At 36.0% G+C, this 19,738-nt stretch overlaps 2 protein-coding genes across 2 annotated transcripts; both read left to right on the top strand.

Moving 5' to 3' along the window:
• Positions 1 to 6,680: 6,680 nt before the first annotated feature.
• Positions 6,681 to 11,243, top strand: LOC113062740 (potassium channel subfamily K member 13-like). The gene is made up of 2 exons (XM_026232700.1): positions 6,681 to 7,279; positions 10,087 to 11,243. The coding sequence occupies exons 1-2, from the start codon at positions 6,940 to 6,942 to the stop codon at positions 10,983 to 10,985; spliced, it is 1,239 nt and encodes a 412-aa protein (XP_026088485.1). The 5' UTR covers positions 6,681 to 6,939; the 3' UTR covers positions 10,986 to 11,243.
• Positions 11,244 to 12,926: 1,683 nt separating this feature from the next.
• On the top strand, positions 12,927 to 18,773 carry LOC113063033 (26S proteasome regulatory subunit 4-like). The gene is made up of 11 exons (XM_026233164.1): positions 12,927 to 12,974; positions 14,467 to 14,520; positions 14,603 to 14,699; positions 14,783 to 14,907; positions 14,996 to 15,181; positions 16,386 to 16,514; positions 16,748 to 16,844; positions 16,949 to 17,138; positions 17,751 to 17,902; positions 17,984 to 18,138; positions 18,309 to 18,773. Exons 1-11 carry the CDS (start codon positions 12,972 to 12,974, stop codon positions 18,441 to 18,443), a joined length of 1,323 nt encoding a protein of 440 aa, XP_026088949.1. The 5' UTR covers positions 12,927 to 12,971; the 3' UTR covers positions 18,444 to 18,773.
• The last annotated feature ends 965 nt before the right edge of the window (positions 18,774 to 19,738 follow it).

Here is a 19,738-nt window from a genome sequence, read left to right as displayed (position 1 = left end):
AAAAAAATTGCCTTGATTTTTGTTTTGTATTAGAAGATATCTTGAGAAATGTTTACTTTTTTTGCTTTGTTTTTGTAAATTCAATAGGGTTTCATTTAGTTGTTTTTTTTTTTATTATATTTTGTTTTATTTGTTTTGTATTATGTAAGAAGCAAAGTTTCAGTGTCTTGTTCACAAAATGAAAATCAATAGGGTCCAATGTTATTTGGACCCCAATTACTTTTAAATTAACAAAACAAAAACAACAAAGCAAAATATTTTAAGAAATGTCTTCATGGTTTGTTTTGTTTTGTCACTATTATGAAAGTCAATGGGGTTTTATTTTGAGAAATGTTCCAGTGTTTTGTTTTGTATTTTGTTAGAAGCTTTGAGCATTTTATTTAATTTTGTTTGTTAGGAGATTTCTTGAGAAATATTTCAGTGTTTCAATGTTTTGTCTGATTTTTGTTTTGTCTTTTACTTATGTTTCAGTGTTTCGTTTTGTTTAGTAAATTCAACAGGGTTTTATTTTGTTTTTTGTTTTGTTTATTTTTTATTAGAAGTTTTCTTTGTTTGTTTTGTAGAAGAAATGTTCAGTGTCTTGTTCAAAAAATGAATGTCACTTGGGTCAAAAACGAATCACTGATTTTAAGAAGATAAATTGGGGGAGAAATGCAATGTTTGACCAAAGCAAATCAGGAACAACTGCAGTAAAGAAATATAAAAAAAGATGTTAGTAAACACATAGTAAGCCCTAACAACCTCCAACTGCATCCATAGAAGAATCAGTTGGGTGAACTGCAAAATATTGTTATAATTTAATCCATATAAAAGAAACCGTGTGAGTCCTGCTATATTTTATCCTGACAACCCCTTAAAATCCCTTAAAAAGACTCATGTTGTTTCGTCACCCAATCAATTGTTCCCTCAAACACTGCTTGTTTTCTCATGTCTGTGTTTTACTAATGAAGAGGGAACAGATTGTGACTGGTGTGAGCCGCGATGACAGAAGCATCAGAATTCAGCTCCAGTGGGACCTGATTTTTGCATATATACAGGCCATCTGATACACCCTGTCTGCTGCGGTCTCTCCTGTGAGCACATCCTTATTTCATTCGGATGTGATGCTACAGGCTTTCTCATACTGAATCTCAGTACAATATCAGTAAGCGGTGACTCAGTTTTCATCTGTTCAGCAGCTGCGATACTTCTCTAATTTAGAACCTCCTCGTGCCACCATAGTATTTTGAATCACTTTTTGAATACACAATACATTTTTCCCTCTTGCAATTTCCTCAAGATTACACAAGCGCTTAATTTGGATCCAAATGGCACTCTGAGGTGACCTTTTAGCTTTCGAGATGTGTGTCTGCATTGCTGTTTGTGTCATGACCTTGGAGTCTTTAATGGCAGAGAGTCACGCTGACAGACAAGTAACACTGAACAGCGACTAATGACCCGGTTTGACTTGAAGAAGCCAAACAAGTCTGTAATCACAGCGCCATGCCATTTGATCTATCTTCAGAGTGACGATGGAAGGTCAGCCTTCTCCTGTAATTGCAAAGATTTCCCTTGCTTGTAGCTCAGTGTAGCCAGTAAACAACCTGGGCATTAAAAACATCAGTTCTGTGTTCATGAGTTTGTAAACATTTAATGACAAGCAATATATTGAATGTACACACACACACACACACACATATATATGTATATATATGATTACTAAATCAGCATATCATGTTGTTTAATGGAGTTACAGTCTTACAGCTCACTTCATTCATCCATTTATTCTTCACTAACGATCTGTTTGCAAAAACCTCTTCTTTTGGTTGTTTAAGAAACTGTGATATTTATTTTAAAACATGTGACCTAAAAATGAAAGTCTGCTTCTCTGGGTTAAAAGCTAAATAAGGCACCAAACTTTTATGGAAAACTGGGGTGGTGTGGGGGTGGGGAGGATCAGGCAACAAGGTCAACAAATTCAGCCTCGACCCACATGCATGTCAATTACTTCTGAACGTCCAAAAGTATCGGCTGCCCACTGCTCCGGGTGTGTGTTCACGGTGTGTGTGTGTGTGTGTTTCTACACTACTGTGTGTGTGCACTTGGATGGGTTAAATGCAGAGCACGAATTCCAAGTATGGGACACCATACCAAACGTCCAAACGTCACGTACTTTCCTTTTCTTGATAAAAGCCTTGATTGGTTTGATTCCATGCATGTGAATTTAACATCCTGTTATTGGACCTAAAAGATTTTTGCCAGATATATATTCGGTGAGATATAGTTTCAGAGACTCTGTCTGTGATTGGTTGGTGTATAGAAAGGATATGAAGGGGCTTTTGAGAGCTTTGAGGAAATGCGGTGACTATTAAATGCCTGCAGAGCCATGGCAACACAATCTGGTCCCTGCAGACCCCTCAGTATCTCGTTCCTCAACTGAAACAGACATTTGTGACAGGCTGAATGGGACAATTTACAATGTGTGTTTCAGCGGTTTCATGCTGTGGGTGCAAACACATATTTAATCTAGTCTTAATTTAATCTAGCATTTGGCAAAACAATGCATAGTTTGATTGGGGACAAAAAAGGACAATTCATTAAAATATCTTGAGTTACATATGTGATAAATTAACATAGTTTCATATGGTTTTGTAAAATGTTTTATACCATTTTAATACCATTATGCTATTCTTAGAAGGTTTAATTTAAGAACACTAAACAGGCCGTGTAAACCATCTATTAAAAAGTATCTTTTCTTTACACTTTAAATGTGAGAGTACACATCTTAATCATCATTTTCAAAACAAATTATTTTAGATATTCATTTATTTAATGTTTTAGAGGTTAAAAACTATTTTTGCTTTCAATTAAATTATTATTTCATCTAGAATTATATGTTTTTGGGCTGAACTAAGCTTGCATTTTTTAGTTGCACCAGATGCCTTTTTGGTCACACCACATGACATCTGGCAGACAAAAATCTTTCAAATACTGTTTTAATAATAATATATTATTATGCACAATTTTTAAGTAAGGTTTAATAATTCTGTAATTTACATGAAAAAAAAAATAATAAAAAAGCTTTTTCTTCACTGTAATGATAGGAAGTTGTACCACTGTGACATTTTTTACTTCGAAAATGACCTCGAATCAAAAATATATTTTAATTAATGAATTAATAACATGTTTATCACAGAAGATGTGTATTTAAATCACTGCATGACTTGCATTTGAATGTATCCAGAATGAACAAACAAACAAAAAATCAATCAATGCGAGTAATTTCGTATTTTACCCGCATGTTGTTCTAATCCTGTACGAATATATTTCTTCTGTGGAACATCAAATAAACAAATAAATACATTTTGAGAAATGTCTCAGTATTATTTGTTTCACCTCTTAAAGTTTTTGTATTTTGTTATATATTTTGAGAAATGTCTTAGTGTTTTGTTTTTTACATTTGACAATTTTAGAAAAACTTTAATTAAAGATTAAGCCATTTTTAATAAGAGCTTGCTCAATTGTGATCAGTATCGTGAACTAAAAACATGTTCATAATAAAAGTGGTGTATTCAAGTCATTACCTGTGTGATTTGCATTTTTAATGTGTTTAATGTGAGAATTAATCAATGTATCTTTAAAAAAAAGGCATTAAAAACTATTAAAACATGCACACATTTCAGTTCATTATTCCAGTGAGGCGGTTTTCTCTGTGGCCTGTGCACATTTACCTTCATTTTGATCCAGAGTCAGTTGACTCCCCCTATAAATGTCCCAGTGGAGCGGCCAAACTTCAAAGCTTTGAAGGGAACGGACTGATGTTCCTCTCTCTGTGGATAAAAGGTGCTTCGTTTTGTTCTGCAGAGCCAAATTGGCTATAGATTTTTAACTGTGTGCATGTATAAACCTATTTAATCATTTCCACCTTCATTAGAAAACTTCATTCAAATACTGAGAAGATCCTGGTGTGGGACCAATGATTAGAAAGCAATTTTTGTGCATAATTCAAATTTCAAGAAGAGAAGTGACATTTTCAGCATCATCTTTGCAAATCTAAAGGGTTTTTAGTCCTGTGTCTCTCTGCTGGATCACTGTTGGTGTTTTTCGTCCCCTCCTCTTCTATGCAGTGGGTTTGATGTCTGTGCTACCGAAACCACCCATCGGCCTCCTGGGAGTTTGGAGGTCTTCCTCACATCAGATGGAATTGTTCAGTGCTGCTGCCCAAAGGACAGAGCAGTACAACCTTCAAATGTTACTCATAAACAACAACATCTGAACTTAGAGTTTCGAGTAAGAACGGGACGTGTGGGGAATCATACAGTAGTACGACAGCAGTCCCAAAAAATCATTTCCCACTGTGTTTCTAAAGAGTGCCGCACTGCAACTCTATTGAAGCCAAATAACAGTTCCTTTCCTTTTTTTACCAAAAGCAGATATAGTGTTCTTGGTGGTTGTCTCTGATGCCATACCAGGGTTATTATTAACAAAAACCGCAAGCAAAAAAAAAAAAAAAAAAAAATTAATAAAAACAATTTTGTTACTTGAATTAAAATAATGGTTAAATAGAATTAAATATATATATGAATATATTTCATATATTATATATATATGAAATATATAAATATTATCTGATGTATATATATATATATATATATATATATATATATATATATATATATATACAGTATATGTATTTATATATAGTTCAGCTAGTTGGCAAGTCAAAATTTCCCATTTTCATTTAGTTTAAGTACTAAAATAACTAAAACTATTAAAATAAAACTAATAAATAAAATCACTATGTAATAAAATACACAACAAAATAAAAAAAAACTCTTAAAAATATGAACAAAAATAATGATAGCAAAATTAAGATTTTGCCATACAGCAGTCCTCTTGTGCTTCATGTTCTCTGTAAAATTATGTTGTTGAAAATAAAAATGTAAAATACAATGAGTTGAAGTGAATGAGTTCAAACACTTCAAGTATAAGCTTCCCTAAACTTGACTTTTTCTTCTGGTCACCTCTAAGTGATTGAATATACTTTTGATGTCCATGCATATGAATGTTTCCCCAGGTTCTTGCTGTGCTTCGTTTCAAAGCACCACCACAGCAGTCATCACACAACACCAAATTTTTTTTCCACATCTTGGGACACCAGTTAGTTTGGTAGATATTTTGAAGAATATTGCAGTTGGAGGGTAAAACAAACACTAAACACTAATGATGCTCACATGCCAAACATCAGAGAGTCTGATATTAAAATACCATGGGGTTACTATGAGCTAATCACTGCGATGACGATGTAAGAGATGGTTGTTTATGGGTCAGTATAGTGCGAGGAAATCAACTTTCCAAGGTCCTGAAAACTTTCTAAGTACAAGCACTTTTTTAAGCTCTAAAAATAACGTAATGCATCCGACTTCACAGCTCTGTTCAATGTCTAAACTAATCAATCCGACAGTTTAGGAGCCAATCTATAAATACACGGTGTCTGTCTGTCTTAAATGCATAATGGATTTTCGTCTCCCTGTCCAAACTGTGACATTTACAGAAGTTGCCTCTGGACGTCCCAGAGTAAATGCTGAAAATTTCCCAACCAGATCCAAAAGGTCATACACTATTGATCGCAATGATGTATTCACACCGCACGATCTAATCTAATAATGCAAACATGCTTAAAGGGATCCTCCACCCCAAAATGAAAATTTTGTCATTAATCACTTGCACCAATGTTGTTCCAAACCCGTAAAAGCTTTGTTCGTCTTCGGAACACAATTTCAGATATTTTGGATGAAAACCTGGAGGCTTGTGACTGGCCCATAGACTGGCAAATAAATAATAGTGTCAAGGTCCAGAAAAGTACGAAAGACATCTTGTAGACGTCAGTGGTTCAACTGTAACCTCATGATGCGACGAGAAGACTTTCTGTACACGAGGAAAACGAAAATAACAACTTTATTCAACAATTCGTCTCCTCTCCGCGTCACCGTGGCACCATTTTGGAGATTACGAGCTGAACGGAAACTATATACTCTCCAAATCAAAGAATAAATACACGTAGAAACATCCTTGTTGATCCTGGAACAACATTCCAATCAACCAATCAGAATAGAGATATAACTTTTCAGGAAATATCTGTTTTAGGCTTACAATCAGGATTAGGTGCGTCTACACCCTTGTTAATCAGCTAAATTATGTGTAGGGTTAGGTTTAGGGGTATGGAATGGGTTAACTCCATATTTTTGGACATTAATGTTGATCCAGGATCAACAAAAGATGTTAATCTAGGAACATGTCATACTTAGCAAAATCACGGCGACTGCTTTGCATTACAGGATTTTAAATTGTATAATATTTCACATTACAGTTTTTATGTTTAGTCAAATAAATGTATTCTTTTATTTTACACATTAAACATCCTTTCCAACACACACACACACACACACACACACACACACACACACAAATTAACTTTGTTGATTTGTTACCCTACTTATCAATGATATAGTCAAATGGAGTAGCCCTAAAACCATGATACCTTGAAAAATATACTGGAAAATAATGACTAATACTTTTTTTTATGGTCACACCACTTGTTGGTTACACACACCATTCTTTTAAACCAGATTTCTCCTTTTGTCATCTCGGCCATTCTCAGCTGTCCCTGAGCCGCGCGCGCGCGCGTGTGTGTGTGTGTGTGCTGCTGTTGGACCTGTGGTCTGATCTGATCTGACGCACTGAGCTCAATCTGGAGAGGTTGAGGTCACACACACACAGCGCTCGAGACCAAACGCAGCATGATCCGCCAAAAACGGGGCATTTCGAGCAGAATACCTGAGGTTCTGAGGTTAAGTCCCCTGAAATATCCGGACGCTGAGCTCTAAAGAGAAAAATGCATGATCTATGATGAACTGGGATGTGGTGGTTCACCTGCTCCTGTAATATCCCCATAAAACAATGGCTTGCCGGGCTGGATGCTGCTGCACCGGCATCGGGGCTCTGAATGAAGATAACGCCAGATTCCTCATGTTGGCTCTGCTGATCATCATCTACCTGTTGTGTGGCGCAGCGGTGTTTTCGGCGCTCGAGCATCCGAAGGAGAAGCTCGCCAAAGACAGATGGGCTCAGAGGATCGAGCAGTTCACCCACAAGTACAACCTGAGTCCGGACGAGCTGAAGAACTTCCTGAGGAACTATGAGGAGGCCAGTGTGGCGGGAATCCGCGTGGACGCCACCAGACCCAGGTGGGATTTCGCGGGAGCTTTTTATTTCGTCGGAACTGTGGTTTCAACTATCGGTGAGTTGAATATTAGACAAAAAGATATCAGACTGCAAGCTGTTTTAACCATTTATATGATGCAGAGAGAGGAAGTACAGTAGCTAACGTGCAACAGGTGCTTGTACATCGCATTCAGACGATAAAACGTTTTGTTTCAGTACTAATGTAAGATAGTTAGCTAATAATGTAGTTTATATTCTAGATTTGAATTAACTTGGCTAGATTTTAATTTTAAAAAGCTAGGCTATTGATTTTTGAGACTTGGGGAACGCGGCTATACATTTATCCATTTGTTTGTACAAAACATATTTTGTATTATATAATCTTAAACATTTCATTATACATTTTCTAAATAACTTGCTCACAACTTAAACCCCATTTTGTCATCGACAAGATATTTTGTCATCAGATATTTGTAAAATTAACATCATAATGAGCCTCCTTTTCTGTATTTTATCTGCTATGAGTTAAATATAACACATGCGAGTTTTATAGCTGTTTCTAATCATTTCTAATAATTTATATATGTATAATATAATATGTATATTAATTCTAAGTCATGAGGTAATGAGATTCAGCTGATCCTAAACCACCAAAATAAAATAAAAGGAATAAACTTTGTGTGATGAGCAAATTGATGTTATTTTGTAATATTGTTTTGACACAGTTGCCAAAGATTTTCTGTCAGACGGTCTTGGGGATAGCTGAAAATCGACTTTTTCATTTATTGATTGAAGTGAGTTTTACGCTTGTCAGCATTTATAATATAGCTATACCTGAAACAGTCTTGTTTACTTGATGTGGTGTATATTGAGAAGCAAAAAAAGAATTGTTTAGATGAAGCAGGAGACTAACTGTAAACAAGTGAATAACCTCTCATCATGATAAAAGATATTTCAATTCCATCAATGATATGTACACTATTTATTTACACTGGGTATAGTAAAGAAGTTGCAGTTGAGATAAGTAAAGATTATACAGCTGCATAAAAAAAAAAAACTCAAAGCAACAAAATGTGATCATTCTAAAGAGGGTGGTTGTTTTCCACACAACACAGATGACTCACAGATGATATTTTCCACTTGACAACTCTTGCTCTTTTGTGAAGTGAAACCATTTCAGTATTAACTCATGAGAATTTCACATTTACTCTCTATCTTTATAAACCCAGTTATATTAATTCTCAGCATGCATCAGATTTGTGTTTGTAAAAGGGCTAATGAGAATATTAAATGCATCAGATCTTATTTCCATGCAGTCTGTCATCTGGCAGTTTGTGCATAAAATGAGATGTTTTCACATTAACATGCTGAGCAGGGCGAGGTTAGTTTTGCCTCATTAATAATTACTCTTTTACCCTCTCAGCCAATACTTTATAGATTTTAGAAGACAGACAATTCAGTATCAGTGATGCAGTTACATAATGGTGCGAGTATGTTGTCTTTGATGGTTCAATTTAATTCATGCACTTCATTTCAGGTTATTAATTCAACGAGAAGCATATAGGAAAATATCTTCATAAATATGGCAGTGGATGGTATACATGCTTCTCATGCTGTCACCAATGGCAACCTGTTTCTAGTGGTTTGTGAGGAAGGGAGAGTGGAGTTTTCTGAATGGTGGAGGTGGTTGGAGGCTGGGGTTCACGTGGGATTTGGAGCACATGCTGCTTATTAAAGGACAATTACAGCTCAGTTTCTAATTAGTCCCAATCCTGCTTCCTGCAGCATGACACGCCACAGCAGCTGCATGTGTTCATCCACCGTAGTATACTCTGAACATTAAAGCATCTCAACATATTCTGTTACACCAAACAATGGTCTTTAAAAAAGCATCATATGACCCCTTTAATATTGTCCTGAGGTAACAACACCAAAAAGCAAACATGGAATCCAGTCTAAGTGTTCAGACTGAGAAGCATTGACAAAAATATGATTTTAAAAGAGTTTCAAACCAGGTACAGTTCATTACAGTTTTGTTCAGACTACAAAAAAGTAAAAAGATTTGAGTCAAATATAAAAAATCTGAAAGAAGGTAGGTGCTCAAACCAGGACTAAATGTGACCAACACTAAATATATTAAATAAAAATAAAAATAAAAATAAAAATTCTCTCTCTCTCTATATATATATATATATATATATATAAATATAAATAAAATGATTAAAAAAATTATTTAAAAACAAAAATATAAAATGTAAAAATCTATAACACCATAAAAACAAATAATATTATATAACAATTATGAAGTATATAATTAATGACACTAAAAGGAAAAAATTTCTGAACAACGGGTAGTTTGAGCTCATTTAGCTACAACGAGGACTGAATGTTACAAGGACTAAAAATATTAATATATATATATATATATATATATATATATATATATATATATATATATATATATATATATATATATATATATATATATATATATATATATATAAAATTATAAAGAGAAATCTGATTTTGTATGAAGGTAGGTTGAGGAAATATATCTCCAACCAGGCCTAAAATGTAAAAAACTTCCAAAAAATACTAAATTATAAAATAATAATAATAATAAAAAAATATAAATTATAAAAATTATATAACAATTTAAAAAAAAAAAAAAAAAAATAAATAAAAATTATATATATATATATATATATATATATATATATATATATATATATATATATATATATATATATATATATTGAATGACATTAAGAATTTGCTCCTACAACCTGTATTGAATATTTAGTTTGCTGTGCTTTATAATAGGTAGCATTAAATGACATTATAAAGTCTAACATGCTCACTTTATTTCTGTATGTGCCACAGGTTTTGGGATGACGACACCCGTCACTATTGCTGGGAAGATATTCCTAATCTTTTACGGGCTTATTGGTTGTGCAGCCACCATTTTATTTTTTAACCTCTTCCTGGAACGTGTCATCACAGTGATCGCATTCGTTTTGAAGTTCTGCCACGAGCGCAGAGAACGCAGCAAAGCCGGACCCCCTCAAAACTGCCGGCGACCCTCCACCGACAGCAGAGGGCGGCGCACGGACAGCTTGGCCGGATGGAAACCCTCGGTGTACTGCGTCATGCTCATCTTAGGAGTCGCTGCCATCGTGGTCTCCTGCTGCGCGTCCGCTATGTACTCGGCAGCCGAGGGTTGGGACTACCTGGACGCCCTCTATTTCTGTTTCGTGGCTTTCAGCACCATTGGTTTTGGGGATATGGTGAGCAACCAGCGGGAGATGTACACAGCTCAAGCGGCCTACAGGGTGGGCAACTTCCTCTTCATCCTCACAGGGGTGTGTTGCATCTACTCGCTGTTCAACGTCATCTCCATCGTGATCAAGCAAGTTCTCAACTGGCTCCTGCGGAGGCTGGTGACTCCCTGCCGCTGCCCGGGTCGAGGGAACCGCCATCCACGGAGGAACGTGGTCGCTCCTGGCCACATGAGGACCAGACGGGACAACTCCATCGAGACCGATGCAGTCAATGACAGCGAGGCGGATGGACGGCGGATGTCTGGAGAGATGATCTCCATGAAGGACTTTCTGGCCGCTAATAAAGTTAATCTGGCCATCATGCAGAAGCAGCTGTCAGAGATGGCCAACGGACATCCTCGTCCATTAGGGAGCAGCTCACGTCACAACGAGTTCTCCGGAGGGGTCGGAGCGCTGGGAATCATGAACAACCGACTGGCAGAGACAAGTGTAGATAGATAAATCCAGCATTTAGACATGTGAAGTAACCAGACGACCTCCACAGCAAAGCGGGACCACTTTTTTGGACAACAAAGACAAGCAAACACCATAACTCTCGTCTTTTGGGTCTCATTCACTAATAGTTGTGTAGAAACGCTCTTCTGTACATACACAGACAAGGTTAGCTTGGAAAGTGTATGAGGTGGACTGACAACAGGTGTGTACCAGGATTATTACAGTTAACAAAAATAAATAATTTTTTTTTACTTCAAATAAAATGACAGGAAAAAAATGCATTATTTTATTGCAGTTAGTTTCCAAATCAACATTTCTCATTTTCAATTAGTTTTATTTGATGAATTAACTTAAACTAAAGTTAGAATAAAATTAATAAAAACTATAGAGAGCTTTAAAAAAAAAAAAAAAATTAAAATGACAAAAGCACACAAAGTAAAAACGAATGAAAAAACTATACATATCCTTGTGCTGTTAAATATTAATATATCTAAGACATACATTAAAGACAAGATATTTACATATTTAAGAATATGTTTACTATACTGTTTAACTATGATTATTTTATATAATGATTTCTGAAGGATCGTGTGACACTGAAGACAGGAGTAATGATGCTGAACATTCAGCTTTGCATCGCAGGTATAACTGACATTTGAAAATATATTAAAATAGACAACTGTTATTTGTATATTTCACAGTATTACTGTTTGTTTGATAAAGTCCCGAACGTTTCTGAGGCCACATATAGGAGTCTAAAATCCTAAAGGGCAAACGTTTTGATTAATCATGATTTCTGATCAAGACGGTTCACACAGTTAGTGAACGAGAGATGTCTTTAATGTACTGCTGCTGATTTTGTCATGCACTTGAAGGCATCTGAGCTGCTGTGTTTATCATCTTTCACACTGATCTCTCTAAATGAGCCCTTGTTAACTTGTAGTGCATTAATCTGCAAACAATCAGATGTAATATATTACTAGTCCTTAGTTTACTTGCAGATTCCAGCTCTGTTACAATATGGTAATCTGTTCATTAACTTTTGGGGAAGAGCGAGATTTATGCATCATTAGTTCACACTGCATTAGTTATACTGAGAATCATTAATGGAACTTTATGAACTTCATAGACAGAAATCTGCATGAATAATGTCTTGAGTCATTAAAGCAACGAAATCATGAACTCTGTGTCTTCCTCATTCACACTACCGGATAAATCATATGATAATTGTATTCGCTTCGCAGAATTATAGATAATGCAGGCTATATTTAATGAACCCCATTAAAGAACAGTTTGTGACTAAATAAATAAATAAACAAACCTTGTCCTGAATGATGCTCTTCCTTATTGCCTGTGAGTCTGTGTGTGGCTTGTCCAACATGAAATACTTCTAGAGCTAATGGGTTTTTCCACTTAGTGGCAGCACTCAGACGTAAAGATGGACCGAGCATCTTCAGATCAGATTACCTGAGCTACAATGTGTCTGACGCTCGGAGGCTGCTATGGAAACTCGTCTTCATCGGCCTCAGATGATAAAACACTGATAACAGTGAATATGAGCTCCAGGGGTGAGATGTTGGAGTCTGTGAGGGGTCCAGTGAGGAACACATCGGAGAGGAAATCACAGAGTGAAATGGAAAAAAAAAACATGGTTGTGAAAATAGCCCAGGACCTACATTCAGTAAATAACACAAGCTGCAATCATAGAAACAAACTTACATGACAAAGGAGCTGTTGAAGTTCACATAGCCTGCTTATGAAACAAAACATTCTAAACATTAAAACGCAAAATTATGACAAATACACATCGACAGGCTGAACTACACTACAGCTAATATGTGCCCCATAGCTAACAGTGTTAAGAGTATTTGCCAATGAAAACTACAGATCTCTTACTACAATGAATAAACAAACGCGTTTCGGTATTTCGCGTGATTTGTCCCAATAGTCTATCCGTAGCTACGATATTTGTCAGCGACAGCGGTGGTGAAGATGGTGAGTGAGCCAGCAGTTTATTGACAGATTCGTTGGTTAATTTGTTTCTATATCATGTAAATTCAGCAATTTGCAAATATAGTACGTGAAAGCTGTGTAAACGGGCGCGTGAAGGGTGTCTCATAACCCTCTGCTTGATAAGCCTGTCGGTGCTTAATTCAGCGATGTACGTTAGGATTAACAACAGCATTCATGTCTTCTGAAGAGATATTCTTTGATCTTAAAAGCGTTAAATCACTCTTGTAGCCCTCATACAACCTAAAACGCGTCAACCCGTTAATGCAACTCACAGTTACATAGTTTTTGATGATTTATGGTGAATTATTGCTATCTGGGTGAAAATTAGCAGAGCACCTTGACAGACTGTGAACATGACTATTTATGACCTTTGTTCTGTTACATTTTAAGTGGTGGAAGTCATATTTAAAAGTGTATTAATTTGATAAATTGACAAGCGGATTATTCCATAATTATATATATATATATATATATATATATATATATATATATATATATATATATATATATATATATTTTTTTTTTTTTTTTTTTTGGAAAGTGACACTTTTTTCAAGATTCTTTGATGAATAATAAGTTAAAGAACAGCATTTAATAAAAAATATTTTAACTGTATATAAGTCTTTGCTATCACTTCTTAACAATTTATACATCTTTGCTGAATAAAAGTTTTACTTTTACTTTTTACCTTAAGAAAGAATAAAAAAGTACTGATCTCAAACTTTTGAACTGTAGTTTATATTTTATATATATAAACAAATGCTCTTGTTTTTAACTTATTCATCAAAGAATCCTGAAAAGTGTCACAGGTCCCAAAAAATCTTAAGCAGCACAACAGTTTCCAGCATTGATAATAAATCAGAATATTAGAATGATTTCTGCAGGATCATGTGACACTTAATTTTGACGTAATGATGCTGAAAATATAGCTTTTTCATCACAGGAATAAGTTAGATTTTAATGTATATTAAAATAGAAAAACTTTATTTTACATCGTAATATGATTTCACATACATTTTTTCACAAAAAAAATCGTTCTGATCCCAAACTTTTGACTGGAAGTGTATGCATTCATGTTATAAAATGCTAAACTTTCCAATATATGTCCCATTTTGGTATCCGCATCAAATTAAATTGACAAAAGTGATCTTATACACACACAAAGCATATTTAATGCAAATAAAGCTTCTATTTAATGTTTCAAATAATAATAATAAGTATATAACAATGTAAGTATGTATATATATATATATATATATATATATATATATATATATATATATATATATATATATGTATATGTATATATATATATATATATATATATATATATATATATATATATGTATATATATATATATATATATATATATACAGGACATATTATAATATATGAAAAACAAATTTAAAGCTGTAATTAAATTCAAGACTATAACTATATATGAATATTAGACTTGAATCTTTCTCAACACAGGGCCAGAGTCAAAGTGGAGGACATGGACCAGGAGGTGGAAAGAAAGATGATAAGGTGACCAAACATAACTCATTTGATAACAGCATTAGCCAGAGGTTTGTCCTTAATTAAATGATTTAATCTATCATCATAACAGGACAAGAAGAAGAAATATGAGCCACCCATTCCAACCAGAGTGGGCAAGAGGAAGAGGAAGTCCAAGGGTCCTGATGCTGCTAGCAAACTGCCTTTAGGTACAAGATGTGACTTCAGCTGTTGAACGCCACTGTGTCTTTCATCAGATGTTCAGTTAGTGTCAGATTCCCTCTCTCTATAGTCACACCTCACACGCAGTGCAGGCTGAAGCTCCTGAAGCAGGAGAGAATTAAAGATTACCTGCTGATGGAAGAGGAGTTCATCAGGAACCAGGAGCAGATGAAACCTCTGGAGGAGAAACAGGAGGTGCACCATCCATCCATCCTCTCTCTCGCTCTTCTTTTTTTTTTGCTCTTTTTGTCTGTGCTGATACTTATGTTTTTGCACTTCTTAGGAGGAGAGGTCAAAGGTCGATGACCTGAGAGGGACTCCTATGTCTGTGGGGACCCTGGAGGAGATCATTGATGACAATCACGCCATCGTCTCCACGTCCGTGGGCTCGGAGCACTATGTCAGCATCCTGTCATTTGTCGACAAAGATCTGCTGGAGCCCGGCTGTTCTGTCTTACTCAATCACAAGGTACAGTGTCCACCAGGATTGAATAGAAATAGGACGAATTCCTATAACTTAGAGGGATAGGTCAGTCAAATTGAAATTAAGATATTTATAATTAATGCTGCTCGATTATGGCGAAAATCATAATCACAATTATTTTGTAATCGGGGTTATTTAACACGACTATGAGTGGGACACATGACCGAAACGTAATACTAGTCATTTTTAAAGATAAATTATAAAAATTGTATAACAATTTAAATATATATATATATATATATATATATATATATATATATATATATATATATAATATATAATAAAATAATTAAATGGTCAGTAATAAAATAAAAAAGCATAGGGCAAATACAATAGCTAACAAGATACAAATGAAACAAATTGTGCTTTAAGTTTTTGATGCAAGCCTAAAGTATTCAGCCTACTAGAGAAATCATACAATTGAATGGAAATTAAAACAGCTTAGTCTTTACTGTAAGAATTCAACTTCCTTTTTTTTCTTATTAAAGCTACTAAAGTCCTTCAGTCACGAGCAGTGAATCTTTTGTTGTTTGATTAATATTAAGCACACATATTAGCCTGCTGTCACTTTAAGAGCCGCACGGATCCAGTGTTCATTCTCTACTGTTTACGTTCACTTATTGAGTAACCGACGAAGGTTTATGCGAATAATCACTAAGCGCTGTGTTTTAACACATTTTGCATGTCTTTGACTGTTTAGGGGCGCACCTTAAGCCTAAAAGTTGACTTTATGTGTCTGTGTACTCCTCAGAGGTTTCTGTGCCTCTGTTGAAAGTTCAGGTAATCAAAACTTTAAAGGCTGTAAGTGATAAAGGTTATAACTGAAATCCGGTCATCATATACTACAATTGTGTCTCTTTAGAAGGATTGGATTAAACCACTTGATTCACATGGATTCAGTTTTGTGGTCTTTTAAGTGTTAGTTACCTGGTCTTTCAGTGGAGGGACAGAAACCTCTCAGGTTTCATGAAAAAAATCTTAAAAACATATCAAATTCATGTTTTGAAGATTAACCAGAGTCTTTTGGATTTGCAACAACATGAGGGTGAGTAAATGACACCAGGGCCTTCCCTTCAAAACATATCCTGCTATCTGCATCCATGTTGTGTTTGAATGCTGTGTTCCTGTCGCTAATTCAGGATACTGAATGTTGCTGGATTAAATGATTGATTGAATGATTGTTGTTTAGGTCCATGCTGTCATAGGGGTTTTGATGGACGACACGGACCCTCTTGTTACCGTCATGAAGGTGGAGAAGGCTCCACAGGAGACGTACGCTGACATCGGTGGACTGGACAATCAGATACAAGAAATTAAGGCAAAATGAAAACATACATGAAATGTATAGCTCCCTTTATATTATAGGAAGGGTGTCCTGTCAGAAGGGGATCATACGCTGGTCAATGCAACAAATATTTAAAAAATCTTCGGCTCAAGGAGAATATATTAAAGGATGAATCTGTTATAATAGTTAATATTTTCACGTTGCTTTGGGATGTTTAATCAGGGAAAAGTGAATCTATGCTGCTTAACTAATGTTCTGACCTCTAGGAGTCCGTGGAGCTGCCGCTGACCCATCCAGAGTATTATGAGGAAATGGGCATCAAGCCACCCAAAGGGGTCATCCTCTACGGCCCCCCTGGAACAGGTGAGTCCAACACCCCCTGTTCGTTTCAGTCTTCCTATAGTGAAACAAGGGCATGTAGTGACATCACAGGTCTTGACCTATCATGTCATTTTCCTGGATGTTAGGTAAAACCCTCCTTGCCAAGGCAGTGGCCAATCAGACGTCTGCAACGTTTTTGCGGGTTGTTGGTTCCGAGCTGATTCAGAAGTATCTCGGCGACGGCCCTAAACTAGTACGTGAGCTCTTCAGGGTGGCAGAGGAACATGCTCCTTCTATCGTCTTCATCGATGAGATTGACGCCATTGGAACTAAGAGGTAGAGCAGTGTTATGAAATATTTCAAATATGCTAAAAAATAAATGATTGTTTTTCTTCATCAGATCAGGTTTTGGAGAAATGTAGCATTGCTTCACTTGCTCGCCAGGGGATCCTCTTGCAGTGAATGGGTGCCGTCGGAATGAGAGTCCACACCACTCCAGTTAATCAGTTAATGTCCTGTGAAGTGAAAAGCTGTGTTTTTGTAAGAAACAAAAATCCATCAAGACTTCAAACCATTGCTTCCAGCTAAAATACAAGGCCTCTGTGCGTAATGTTGTTTTCACCAGTGGAAAAGTCATCTTGTCTGAATCAGGAGAGAAATATGCACTGTTTGAAAATGGACTTTATCACTGGAGGAAGCATTTTTATGGATTCTTCATTCATATTTTGGCCAGAAGTGAAAGTTTAGAGTCATGTTGTGGATTATTGTAATGTTTTTATCAGCTGTTTGGACTCTCATTCTGACGGCACCCATTCACTGCAGAGCATCCATTTGTGAGCAAGTGATGCAAATGCAACATTTCTCCAAAATCTGATGAAGAAAACCGCCTGAGGGTGAATTTGGTGAATTACTCCTTTAATAAAGATATACCCTGATAACTTTTTACAGATACGACTCAAACTCAGGAGGTGAACGTGAAATTCAGAGAACCATGTTGGAGCTCCTCAACCAGCTGGATGGCTTTGATTCACGTGGAGATGTGAAGGTGGTTATGGCCACCAACAGAATAGAGACCCTTGACCCTGCTCTTATTAGACCAGGTACAGCCCATGCCATGACGGTCAGAGCTTATGTGCCTTTTAGATGAACCCTCAAGGCATTTTTCTCTCCATCACCCTCAGGTCGCATCGACCGTAAGATTGAGTTCCCATTACCAGATGAGAAAACCAAGAGAAGGATCTTCCAGATCCACACCAGCAGGATGACGGTGGCTGAGGACGTGAGCTTGGACGAGCTCATCCTGGCTAAAGACGACCTTTCAGGAGCTGATATTAAGGTACGTTAAGGGGTTCGGTTCATTATAAAGTGTCGCAGAAAAGCTTTGCTGCCCTCTTGTGTTGATTGTTACAATTTTTCTCTATAATTTTCAAAATGCAAAAGATTTTCTCTCATACACACATGGTATTTCTCATGTGTATCTCATCTCTTGACTTCCTGTCTCTTCAGGCCATCTGTACAGAAGCAGGTCTCATGGCCCTCAGAGAGCGCAGGATGAAGGTCACCAATGAGGACTTCAAGAAGTCTAAAGAAAATGTGCTGTATAAGAAGCAGGAGGGCACCCCTGAAGGCCTCTATCTCTAGTCTAGTCTAGCTCCACTTTTCATGAGAGTGCAGCACTTTTGCACATTTGGCTAAATTTATGCATGCCGATTTGTTTTATTTTTGTTATTGGGGTTAGAAAATAAATCCTACTGTATCAGGGAGATTTGATCGGATTGTTTCTTTTTTTATAGCTCTCAGTAGGTGATTCATTTAGCATTTGTTTGATCAAAAACAGTAAAAGCAGTAATCCTGTGAAATATTATTGCAGTTTAAAAGAACAGTTTTTGTATTTTAATATATTTTAAAGTGTATTTTATTCCTGTGATTCAAAGCATCATTACTTAAATACATTCAATTAAATCATTCTGATGTGCTGATTTGCTGCTCAGTTATTATTGGTGCTCAATTATTATTAATAGTTCTTAAATAGTTCCAGTGTAATGTTTTTGTTAAAAAAGCGTGAAGCATTTTCTTCCGTGATTCTTTGATGAATAAAAAGTTCAAAAAAGCGGCATTTATTTTTTAAATATTAATCTTACATAACCTAAACTTTTGAATGGTTATGTGTTCAGTGTTTCTTGAACATGAACTTGTTTTTCTGAATTTAATTATTCGAATCGGAAAGTCAGTAAAAGGTAGCGTGTCCTCAGAGAGAGAAATGATTAATTTTCCTTCCGTAGAGCTTCTGCTAATTACTAAACTAGAGGACCAGCGTCTTCCCTCCTGCTCGACTCTGCAGAGATCGGCATAATTAATGCAGCGTTTTTAGATCGTTCTCATCTCAATCTCTGCTATCTGTTCCCCTTCATTATTTAAAACACCCTCATCACAATACTGTATCCCAGAATGGGTGTGCTACAGCTCTTGTTTGTCCAGGTTTGAATACATTATTATGAAATATTATTGTATATTATTACATTATTAGAGGTGCTACAGTTTATAAAATGTTTCAAATCCACCAAAAAGAATGTTTTCCTTCTTTAAGTCCTGTTGGGAAACCTTCATTCTTCACTGACCTCTGCAAAGCAGCGTGAAGAGGGTGATGAAAATGCTTCCTTAAGTTAAACGAGCAACTAGTGAAAGTCTGCAGTCAGCAGAAAGCAGTCGGCCTGCGGCCCTTCACAGGATCCTTAAATCAGTCAGCGCATGCACATCAATGCATATTCAGCAGTCAGAGACTAGCTCACGTAGACCAAAAGCTGGATGCAGACCCTTAGACGGTGTCACTGATGCAGAGCTTCTTCATAACAGGCCTCACATTATACAGTGTGAACCCTGTTCATCTGTGATCTTTCACACTTAGGACACTAGGTGTCATGTTTGACCATTTTTGT

The sequence above is a fragment of the Carassius auratus genome, chromosome 45 (genome assembly GCF_003368295.1).
Source record: "Carassius auratus strain Wakin chromosome 45, ASM336829v1, whole genome shotgun sequence".
In the NCBI taxonomy this organism is placed as follows: Eukaryota; Metazoa; Chordata; class Actinopteri; order Cypriniformes; family Cyprinidae; genus Carassius; species Carassius auratus.
Note: the sequence above shows the minus strand (reverse complement) of the source record. Positions and strands in the feature narration are given on the sequence as shown.